Here is an 11,802-nt window from a genome sequence, read left to right on the forward strand (position 1 = left end):
TTAAGGAAAGTGTTAAGGATAATTAACCCCAATGATTAATTAGGAAATCCCCGATTTCCCCTCACGTGCGGTTGCAACTCTAGCAATCATCCGGTCAATTCCTTTCCTGTTTCACCCCTTGCCAACCGGCGCATCCCACTAGGCGCCTCTTCGACCTTGTATATAATCTGTGAAAGATGATCAATAAGAGTAATTTTAATTGAACGATCCATTTCGTCGTCCGTCGTTCGTTTGGGTCGGTGCGGATAAAAATGATGGTCCAACGCGTCGATCCATTGCCAAAACGTATCCCTTCGCGTCCGCGTCGACCCATTTCCGATCCAAATTTGGGACTGAAATGCGTAGGTGCGGACGCGAAGCGGATGCGCGCGTGCCCCCTCGATGTCCACCCCAACCACCGCGGTCAACACAATTTATGACGGCTGTCATCCTCGGGCCCACGCGTCAGCGACCATGGTCGGCCTTGTTTAATCGGAGCGTGCGGTGGGGTTCGGCCATCTGCTTCCAGAACCCTCCCGCGTCCCCATCTCGCCACCCCTCTGTTTCCTCGTCGACGACCCAACAACCATGGACAACGGGACAACCTCGTCGTCTATGCCCGTGCGATGCTTCCAGTGGAGGTCGTCTACCTGCAGGCTAAGAGGGCGATGCACCAGGCGCACGAGCGCGCCCGTGCTACGCTTAGTTTTTTCCAGAACACCCTCGCCGTCCATCCCCGCGCGCTTCTTCCAGAGGAGGCCGCCTACCTTCAAGCTAAGATGGCGCTGCGTCTGGCGAACGAGTGTGTCCGTGGTGCGCCACCGCCGACACCAGCACTACCCGCGCCGGCATAGCCAGCCCCCGCTCCGGCACAGCCCGACCTCGCTGCCGCCGCCGAGGATGCCTAGGGTTTTTTCTTTTTTCATAATAATATAACGCGTGGACTCTCGTCGGCCTTCGTGACCGGCTTTTTTAATGTTTAATTATGCATGTTTGGTGCATTCCGGTAAAAATGGATCGAGTCAGCGTTCGACGCATGTGTCGACTCAAACATCGAAACGGACGTTCGTGTCCGTCTGGCCGACCCAAACGGACAAAAAACGAACAAAATTATCGTCCCTTTGGGTCGGTCCGTTGGAGTTACCCTAAAGACTACACAAGTTCATTCTTATTTGTTTGTCCCTCCTTCCCGCTCGATTAGTTTCAACAGTCTAAAATCTGTCTTGTGTGTAGCAGCTCTCCGTCTTTTTACCTGGGAGTTTCAAGTAAAAAATTGTAAAACAACATCGCTTTCAATTCATTTTCATCCATCATCCATGTTGCAGCTACACCAGATCCGCAATAAAATGATCAAACAGGGAAATCTTTATGGTAGTACTCGCAAGAATTGAAGTGTACGCGTACACTTATTAATTGATGGCCTAGACTAAAGGAGAGTTAGTTGATACGGAGTAATGGATAGGAGAGAGTACCAATTCCGTTGCGGCCGTACGTCAGAATTTTTTCTTTCCGTTGCGGCCGTGGGTGGCATTATTATTCTCTCTTGAAATATCCGTTGGCCTGGAGCTTGGAACATCTCGCAAGCTTCTCCCTCCTCTGTTCTAATCTGCCCCCCTCCCCTCCCCTCCCTCCCAATCCAACCCACCAATCCTCGTTGACTCGCCAACCAATTCCAGACGCGTGACGCTGATGGACGCTTCTCCCACCGCAGCTGCCCGCCGCGCGGCGGCGATCGCCCGCCACCTCGCTGGCCTCCCCCCCGGTGCCGCCGCCGCCGTGGCGGGGCTGCACTTCTCCCCGTGCCTGAGCTACGCGCCCCCGGAATCGTCCGAGGCCCCGCCGGCGTTCGCGCCGATGGAGCTCCGCGCGCTCCTCGACGGGCACCACCTGAGGGAGCGCGACTGGGCGTACGGCGCGATGGAGGAGAGCCCGCTCTTCTGCCCCCGCCGCGCCGGCGACAAGGTGTTCGTGTCGCCGGACTACAACGAGGGGAAGGAGGGGCAGAGGGAGGCCACCATGCGACGGATCGGGTACCTCGCGCGCAGGGGCGTGTTCCGTGGCTGGCTCACGGAGCCAGGGCCCGACGCCGAGCTTCGCAAGCTCGCGCTGCTCGAGTGCCTCGGCGTCTACGACCACTCCCTCGCCATCAAGGTCGGCGTCCACTTCTTCCTCTGGTACCTACTTCATTGACACTTCCCCTCGCCATCAAACTTCATGTATTCTTTCATGCAAAATATTTCAAATCAACACATTTAAGACACATTGGGATTGATTCGCAAAATACAGTATGTAGAACGAAGCCCACACAACAGGCAGAGTACATAGAACAGACGGTACGAAAAGCTTCACACAACCAGATAGAAATAGTCATACGAAAAGGTTCACACAACCAGATAGAAATAGTCAGCTTACGGGTCCATCAGCCCGAACAGAGCACGCAGGCTCGGCACACCAAAAGTCGCAATTACCCTAAGAGGCGACATGTGAAGACCTGGCGATACTGTTGATCTGACGGAGCTTAGTTAGCGTCTTGACGCCTCCCCAGCCGAGCCCGTTCCTGCAAAAACAGGATGCATTTAACGATTCAGTCAGCTGGGTGCGACGGAAACACCCCCTCGATCGTTATCTTGTTATGGAAATGCCAAAAGTGACCAAAGGAATGCCCCAACACAGCTTCACATCACACGTTTAGAAGAACCATGCACAGAAGATAAGCAAGTAAGCAAATCGGCACAAGAAGCAGGGTTCCAGCTCACCCCCATGGCCTCACTAACAGCAATCCAAGCAAATTTAGCTAAATGACAGCAAAAGAATGTGTGCTTGGCATCCTCCTATACTGAACGCACAGGAAATTGGCCCTCGGAAGGTCCATTGCGCTTGGCAACATTGACCGGGGTAGGGCAACATGACCGGGTTAGGGAGACGATTATGGAACATTTGCCATAAGATAATCTTGACTTTAAGGGGAACTCTGGCTTTCCAAAGCTCCCTGGCTACATTCAAAACAGGGCCCTTGGTAAGTTTGGCATACAACGATTTAAACGATAACTGCCCCAAGGAAGAGAGGTGCCATCACACTTTATCAGGATTGTTATTCAAGCTAATCGAACCCACCTTAGCACACGGCAAGCCCCAGCTGCCACACTCGATGGGGGGGAGCTCACGGCGAAAGGCAATGACCGGTGGTGAGGAACGCAAAGCCTCTGCCACCAAAATGTTTGGCTCAACCTCAAGCAAAAACAGGGCCTGGAACTCCATCCAAAGCTGCTGAATATCCACGCACGACCACGAGTCGAACCAAAAACGAATTGATCACCGTTGTTAACATCAAATTTAGCCCCCAAGGCAAAAGCCACTTCGATCCCATTCCAGAACGGCGAGCCGCGGGCAGCAGACTCGGAGAAGGATCCTTTGGGAACATGTTTGGCTTTAAGAAAATCCGGCCAAAGCCCCAAAGCATTTTGGTAAAGTTTTCAGATCCACTTGGAAAGGAGAGCTACGTTCATGAGTTTGGAGTTTATCACCCCTAGCCCTCCCTGGTTCTTTGGGTAGCATATTGCCGCCCATTTGACCATGTGATGTTTATGCTTGGAACCAGCTCCTTCTCAAAAGAACCTGGAACTAGGCGAGTCCAGCCTAGCATGAACCTCATCAGCTAGGAGGAAAATACCCATGGTAAACATGGGCAGCGAAGACAAGCTAGAATTGGTAAGGATCAGCCCCAGAAGACATAAATTTGCTATCACGGGCAAACCCTGCTCGCCATTTTAGCACATAAAGGTTCCCGACTCCTCTATGGAAATGTTTTTGGTGGAGACTGGGAGACCCAGGTAAGAAATGGGGAAATTGGGTAACTTGCAATTGAGAAGGTCTGCAACCCTCCTACCCTCAGCGATGTCCAACCCCATGTACACCACCTCGCACTTGTGGAAACTAATTTTCAGGCTGGAGATCAACTCGAAACAAAGCAGCAGCAAATTAACAGCGGCGGATGCTATGCTGATTCGGCTCAAAAAGCAGGATCGTGTTGTCTGCATATTGCACTTGCAACCCCCCCCCCCCCCCCCACCCCCACATGGATAAAGTGGGCCATAACCCCTTTGATGTGACCTGCTAGTTTGGCCATGTCAAACATAGTAGAAAGGGCTGCAAGACCTGGTGCACCTACCCTGCCGCGAAGCCATTACAAAGCAGCACTTCCCGCAAGAAGACCTGGTTAACCCGGTCATAGGCCTAATCAAAGTCCAGTTTAAGGAGAATCGCTCGTTGTTTTGTGAGTTTAAGCTCATGAGCAATCTCCTGGAGCACAATGGGGCCCTCCAGGATGAAACGGACCCTGACAAACGCAGAATGGCATCTATGAATAACCCTATGTAGTATCGGAGCCATACGGGAATCACATGCTTTGACGCATAGTTTTAGAAGGTAAGGGACATTGTTGGGAGCAATCGGCCTAAAACTGACGGATATTGTTTACACCTTGCACTTTCGGGATTGGCGAGAGAATAACAAAAGTTGAGGCGAGAGATATCTATGGTTCATAACGCAAACCCGTTAAAAATGGCAAAAAAGATGCCTTTCAGAGCAGGTCAGAACCTACGGAACATCGCAACAGGCAAACTATCAGGGCCTGGAGCAGTGTCCAAGTCCATTGCACAGAGCGCGTCATTGATTTCTTTGGGCAAAAACGAGAGCGATAGCTCCTCATTCTCTTGTGAGGAAATACGCTGTGTCTAATCCCACAAATCGTGACGCATACCTGCCAACTTAGGCTCCTCGGAACCCATAAGCTGGATGGCCCTGGCTAAGAAGGAGCCGTTGCTTCGATTGCAAGTGCAGGATCACACACTTGCGACGACGACCATTAGCATAGGCATGGAGAGCCGGTGTTTGCATCGCCACTTCATCCCATCCCTACGATGCCAGTACTCCTCCTAAGAGCGTATAATGGATAGAAGTTGTCTCTGATCAGCCTGGACATCCAGGGCAGACAGTTCTGAGACCAGGTTAGCCCCGAGCAGCTTTCCGTCGTGCCCCCGGTTGGCTCTCCATTCTCGCAGCAACCCACGAAACCGCATAAAGCAACCGACTTGTCCCGAGGGGGGGGGGCACGCTGCGAACCAAACCCGGCAAGGGCCGCATCCCACTCATCTAAGAACATCTGGTTGAAGCGATCCACTTCAAACCAAGCTGTTTCAAAGAAGAATCTAGGACTATGCCGCAAACGATCCTCCCCAGAAGACAGAACAAGCGGGATATGATCTGAACCTATGCGAGTTTCAGCGATAAGGTTCCATAGGGGGAACAACATCTCCCACTCAGAGGACACAAACACACGGTCGAGAATGCTACGGACCGGAGCGAGCTGCTTGTTAGTCTAGTCCAAGTGTACCATGCCCCCGATCTAGCCACTTCCCGCCATGGCCACGATTGCATTGTTAAAAAGTGCCACACACAACTAATAGATGGCGTTGTTATTACGGTCCGCACCGTAACGAATCAAATTAAAATCACCGCCCACCACAATGGGCAGGTGAACCGCGACAACAAATCCATGGAACGGGTGTCTGACGGCCCATACACAACCATCACCACTCATTCACGCAGAGAAGAACGATATCTAATATGAGCATAAAGGAAGAAAGACATCCTCATCCCAGGAAACTACGTCACAGCGATCACGATTATAGCCAAGAAGTAGCTCACCAGAGTGCAACGCCAAACCAAGTGTTCTAGTGTCAATGGAGAGAAAATAGTGATGCCTAAAATCAGACTTAATTGGCTCTTGCAGAGCAACAATGTCAATCGATTCATTGCGCATGTACTCTTTCAGTTGTGTGTTCCTACCAACATGACAAAACTCAAGGATGTTTCAGAAAGGGTACTAGTTGTGTCTTCCTACCAACATGGCCAAACCCACGGATATTTCAGAACAGGTACCTCATCTGGATAATACGATTTCTAAGATTTGGCCACGCGCCTCGCCGTGCTAGTACGGCGAGGAGAGCAAAGAGCAGCAGCCCTAGCCACCACACCATTGAACCGGAAAGGAAGCCCCTACTTCCACATTGTAGCTGCCTCTGCTAAGGCAGCTTGCGCCAGCTCCTTCGGTTGAATGAGAGAAAGAAGATCAACAGAGGAGCCCACACAAGAAGAATCAACCCCGCAATCATCCAAAATCCCGAGCATGTGATCATCAGAGAAAACATATAGAATGGAATATCTTGAGCTCCAGATGAGGCCCTTTTAATGTGTATACCGTAGCTCTTTTCACAGTAAGAGTTAGCTATACAGATACAGTGACACTATGGCGGCACTTGATTATGATAGCTGGCTAAGTAGCTAACCACGCTAGTCCGTTCTTTTAAGACAAAGGAGTATAAACCTTTTCCTTTTTGTTAATATTTCCTCCACTTAATGGATAATCGTTTGCTACCAATGAGGAATTGCTCCTTATTTCCAATTTAGATAATTGGATTTGCACCCTGGGAAATGGTGCTACCATTGGCTATTGGAACTTGGAAGCCTGTCACGTAGCATTCTAAAATTTCGTGTTTGCCCGACGGTTGTAAATTGTGCCAAAATTTGGATTTTTCGTTCTGTTCTATTTGTTAGATATCTTTGAATAGTTTTAAATCTAGGATATTTAGCGCACAACTTAAGGTGAACATGGTGTCAGAAATAGTGATGAAAACTGAAGATCACACCTATTTTGGTTCAAACTTTAGTGCTTTCTTTTTCATTATTGTCCTCTTTTGTGATGATCTAGGGATATGGTTTTGGTTATCAATTTTGTAGGGTTGTATGCTAGTATGTGACAAGCAATCTTGTCCAGAAAACTAGAATTATAATTTCAAAGATTTTCTTGTGGTTTCTGGGATGTTCTGGAAGAAACAGGTTTCACCTTTCATTGAGAATCTTCTGATGTTTACCTATTTTTATGTGTGCATTTAAGGGGAGGTGCTGTCAAGTTTCTTGGAACGAAGCGCCATCATGACAAATGGTTGTTGGACACAGAAAACTATATTATCAAAGGTTGTTTTGCAATGACAGAATTGGGTCATGGGAGCAATGTAAGTGGTGGTAATGTCTTTTCTTGATTGTGTAACCTATGTTAGTTGCATTGATTAAGCTTTCCTTCTTCTCTTCTATTGACGAACTTGAAGGTACGAGGAATTGAGACAGTAGCAACTTATGATTCCAAAACAGGAGAGTTTGTGATAAATACTCCCTGTGAGTCAGCTCAGAAGTACTGGATTGGTGGAGCTGCTAATGTGAGATGAAATTTCACTTACCTTCCTGTGTACATATAGGCTTCACATTTCTTTATAAGCTACTATAATTGTTTATGTCCTTTTACAGCATGCTACACATACAATCGTCTTTGCTCAGCTCCATATAAATGGAAGAAATGAAGGAGTCCATGCTTTCATAGCTCAGATCAGGGATCAAGATGAAAATGTGTTGCCTAATATCCATATAGCTGACTGTGGCCATAAGATTGGACTAAATGGTGTTGATAATGGTCGGATTTGGTGAGTCATTGTATTTGTAGATCCTTTGGTGTACTGTATCCGTATGGCATTCATTGTGTGTCAACGAAGTTTGACTGTCCTTTCAGGTTTAACAATATACGTGTTCCTCGAGAGAATTTGCTGAATCTGGTTGCTGATGTTTTGCCAGATGGGAAATATGTTAGCATGATAGATAACCCAGATCAGGTACCAGACCCCACCTATCCACCATTTCTTTCTCTCCCACACATGTACAGTGAGAAGAGGGGAGAGCTGTCAGCAGAGCTTCACAGTTTGCTACCTTGGTTTCTTACTTCCAAATTAACAAAGTTTCTTATTTGCAGAGGTTTGCAGCATTTTTGTCTCCTCTTACTCTTGGTCGGGTAAATATTGCAGTTAACGCGGTTTATATTTCAAAGGTATGTTGGGTGGCCTTTCCTTTTGAGTAAATGCATGGAGGTTATTCCATATTTTTCTTCATGAGTTCCATAGGTATATATATATTGTTGGAGTATAATGTCCGGCCTTCTCCCATAGTTCGCAATTTTGGTTGTGTTGGCTAGTGCATGAAGTTTAACATGGTATCAGAGCTAAGGTCTTGAGTTCAACTCCTGGCTTTGACAATTTATCAAAAAAATTGCTATTGCCCCCCTTTATGTCCACGTATACGCCTCTTGAGCCATTCCTGTGAGTCTATCCACGTGTTGACTTTCCGTGTCACACGTGAGAGGGGTGTTGAAGTGTATATGTGAATTGTCTAGCCCTTTTTATCTGTTCGGACTGATGGATGAATTGGTTAGGTGCATAAACTTACAACCAAGAGGTTCAGGGTTCAAAACCCACTAAACGCTAAGTAAACGCAATAAATAATTGTGGTCTGCTCCGCTCATAAACTTCAAAGGAGCATAGCCGTGAGGGGGAGCATAATCTCCGACCCTCTCCCATAGTTTGGACTTTTGGTTGCGTTGTCTAATGCATGAAGCTTAACATATTTAACTCCATAAGCTTGCAGAAATAAGACGATTAAAATTGGACTCGTTAGGTCAAACCAGTGGGAGTTAGTGAAGCTAGTCTGGTGATCTGTCTGGCTCAAACGAAAGGGGATATCATCTATATGGACAGGGACAGGTTACGAGTCTGAATATTTTATCACCCAGATAAGTTTGGTTGAAATGTGAACATTGACCATGTGTTGATGGAACCAGCTGTTTTCAGCTTTTTACCAGCCAACAGTGGAACATCATGACATTTTTGTTTTGAGGAATACATTTGGCCTAGTACAGGCCAGATAGTGCCAGCAATAAGCAAGTAGTCAGTAATAGTCACCCAGAAGAATTAGCTTTCGATCAATTTTCCATGCCTAACATATAATTTTAACTCTGGTTGTGCACTCTTTCTTTCCCATGCTTACAGGTAGGCCTAGCAATTGCCGTGAGGTATGCTTTGTCAAGGAGGGCATTTTCAATTACACCAGATGGTCCTGAAATGCTGTTACTTGATTATCCCAGTCACCAGAGGCGCCTCCTACCTTTACTCGCAAAAGTGTATGATACTAGCTCGTCTTGGTTTATAGTACTTTCAGTCAAATCAATATGCTCATTCTCATAAAAGGGTAGTTCTTGCATATTGAATTTGTTGTGCTAGCTCGCCTATTTCTATGTCTTGCTAATCGTTTAACGTTACTGCTCTAATCTATGTGGCAATGGATTATATTTTTGTGTTCTAGTTATGAAATGCCAAATCTATAATCATTTTTATGGAACTATAGGATATATTAGCATTTCGATGCAAAAATATTCCAGACAGTGTAATTGGACTTAGGGATGCAAATGCATAATCTGTAGGGTACCTTCCACCAAATGAACTAAATTTCCAAAATCACATCAGTTTTTGGAACTTTTAGTTCATTGGATTGAACAAAAGTGGGCTGGAGGGTACCCTAATCCTCAGAAATTTGCACCCCTAATTGGACTCTCCAATGCAAACCTTCCTTTTTTGCCAATGTTTTCACTGCTACTTAGCACAGACCATCATATGCTAAATACTTCCTTTTTTATTATGCAGATGTATGATGAGCAGTGCTAGTAATTTTATGAAAAATATGTATGTGAAAAGAACACCTGAAATTAGTAAAGCGATACATGTTTACTCTAGTGCTCTGAAAGCTACATTGACCTGGCAGAATATGACCACGCTTCAGGTTTGTTAAAAGGGTTATCAGCATTGTTTTTCTATATTTGGATCAGTGGTTTTCACTGGACTTTCCTTCTCTTCCGTTAGGAGTGTCGTGAGGCCTGTGGTGGCCAAGGTTTAAAGACCGAGAATCGCGTTGGAATTTTTAAAGCCGAATTTGATGTTCAATCTACATTTGAGGGTGACAATAATGTTCTACTCCAGCAGGTTATTTTTATTTATTGTTGTTCATCGTTCATGCATGTGTCTTGAAGATACTTCAAGCTTGGCTTTGTTGTACCTAATTTAATCTTGTTGACGCAGGTAAGCAAAGCCCTGTATGCCGAATTTTTAACGACACAAAGGAAGAAGAAGCCATTCAAGGGATTGGGATTGGAACATCTGAATGGTCCTTGCCCAGTTGTTCCCCGTAGTCTGACAAGTGACATATTAAGGAGCTCCAAGTTCCAGGTAAATATTGCAGTTCGTTAGTGATAAGATTTCTTTGTTCGAGTCCTGGAAACAGCCTCTTGCAGAAATGTGGGCAAAGGCTGCGTACAGAAGACCCAGAGTGGTCGGGACCCGTCCCCGGACCCTGCGCAAGTGGGAGTTACGTGTACCGGGCTGCCTTTTAAAATAAATATATTGTCGTGGGATAAATCCTGTCTTTATGTTGGCTATGTGCATATGGCTAGATGGATTTGTTCTGCTTGAGGGAGCGGGATTTGCTGAAACAGTTCACAGACGAGGTATCTCGCTATCTGGCACAAGGGGAAAGCAGAGAAAAGGCTCTGATGCTGGTAAATTTTACTTTCTAGTGCTCGTTTTCTTGCTGATCTGAATGTCCATTAAGATTGACGTGAATGACATTCACCCAGAGCTACCAAATTGCTGAAGACTTAGCTAGAGCATTTACCGAGCGCACAATTTTGCAAATATTTTTGGAGGACGAGATGAATGCTCCTGCTGGTTCTTTAAAGGTATACTCACTTCTCAACAACAGTTGAAAGCATCAGAATGATTTGTGATTCTTTTTCTTGTAAAAGTTATCTTCATCACACCTTGAATTTGTCACTCGCAGGATGTATTGGGCTTACTGAGGTCTATGTATGTTATGGTGTGCATAGATGAATCTGCATCTTTTCTGAGATATGGTTATTTGTCGCGGGACAATGTAGTCACCGTGAGGAAAGAAGTCATGATACTGTGCAGTGAACTCAGGCCCCATGCGCTTGCTATTGTCGGTTCTTTCGGAATCCCTGATGCTTTCCTCAGTCCACTTGCTTTCGACTGGATCGAAGCAAATGCTCTATCTTCCGGGAGCGAATGACTATACACCTTCAGACACCGATGAGGACGTAGCCCCTTAAATGTGAAACTATTACAGATGGGGCAGCCAAATACAGGTGCATTTGTTGCTTCCTGTCGTTTGCACGGTTTACAATAATCATTGTTGAAGTGTACAGTCGAAGATGCTGATCTGCGCAGAAAATAGGGAATTTGATGCATGCTGAATTCATGGACTGTCTTCTCTAAATTACGCCTATAAAACTGAATAAGCTGATATGGACCAACAGGTGTTCACAACGTAAATAATGTATACAATGTTGTTTGCTGTAAATTCTTTCTTTTTTGACAATATGTTGTTGAATAGTACACAAAGCAATAAGCCAGACCAGTGCAGTATGTGTTGGATTGGATTTCATGACATGACGTCTATAGAAACAGAAGGAATGCATAATTACAATATGTGTTGTTTGGTTGTGCCAGAGAAAACGCACATGATTTTTTTTTAAAAGATTATGTGCATGCCATAGACATCAATTTAAAGAAATAAAATTCTGTACTATTCGACTCAGATGACAATTTTCATGTAGAATTGCATGCAAAGTACTCCCTCTGTTCCATAATATTTGTTGTTGGGGAGAACTAGTTCTTCCAACAACAAATATTTAGGAATAGAGGTAGTAGATCGTATAAAAAATCATATTCTATTCAGTAGGTGATTTCCACTACCATATTTAGGGCTAGTTCTTTCTGGAAAACTTTTCATAGAATCTGCCATTCAGTTCTTTTCTGAGATTGCAGTAAGAGATTGTGGATTGAAATGTCGGTTCCGCCCTTAAACATAAACTTT

General features: G+C 45.8%; 1 protein-coding gene across 1 annotated transcript; it reads left to right on the plus strand.

Annotated features, from left to right (window-relative positions):
* Nucleotides 1-1,565: 1,565 nt before the first annotated feature.
* Nucleotides 1,566-11,373, plus strand: LOC123407389 (acyl-coenzyme A oxidase 3, peroxisomal-like). Its single transcript, XM_045100514.1, has 13 exons — nt 1,566-2,153; nt 6,935-7,052; nt 7,146-7,253; nt 7,342-7,514; nt 7,601-7,700; nt 7,838-7,912; nt 8,907-9,037; nt 9,558-9,693; nt 9,774-9,893; nt 9,990-10,136; nt 10,361-10,465; nt 10,544-10,645; nt 10,747-11,373. The coding sequence occupies exons 1-13, from the start codon at nt 1,669-1,671 to the stop codon at nt 10,993-10,995; spliced, it is 2,049 nt and encodes a 682-aa protein (XP_044956449.1). The 5' UTR covers nt 1,566-1,668; the 3' UTR covers nt 10,996-11,373.
* The last annotated feature ends 429 nt before the right edge of the window (nt 11,374-11,802 follow it).

This window comes from Hordeum vulgare, chromosome 7H (genome assembly GCF_904849725.1).
Source record: "Hordeum vulgare subsp. vulgare chromosome 7H, MorexV3_pseudomolecules_assembly, whole genome shotgun sequence".
Taxonomy (NCBI): domain Eukaryota; kingdom Viridiplantae; phylum Streptophyta; class Magnoliopsida; order Poales; family Poaceae; genus Hordeum; species Hordeum vulgare.

What these genes read in the sequence shown, in the direction of transcription:
- LOC123407389 (XM_045100514.1), top strand. Translation starts at nt 1,669, where the DNA reads ATGGACGCTTCTCCCACCGCAGCTGCCCGCCGCGCGGCGGCGATCGCC. An exon ending in ACGCGGTTTATATTTCAAAG is followed by an intron (nt 7,913 to 8,906) that starts GTATGTTGGGTG and finishes CCATGCTTACAG; the next exon opens with GTAGGCCTAGCAATTGCCGT. An exon ending in ATAATGTTCTACTCCAGCAG is followed by an intron (nt 9,894 to 9,989) that starts GTTATTTTTATT and finishes TTGTTGACGCAG; the next exon opens with GTAAGCAAAGCCCTGTATGC.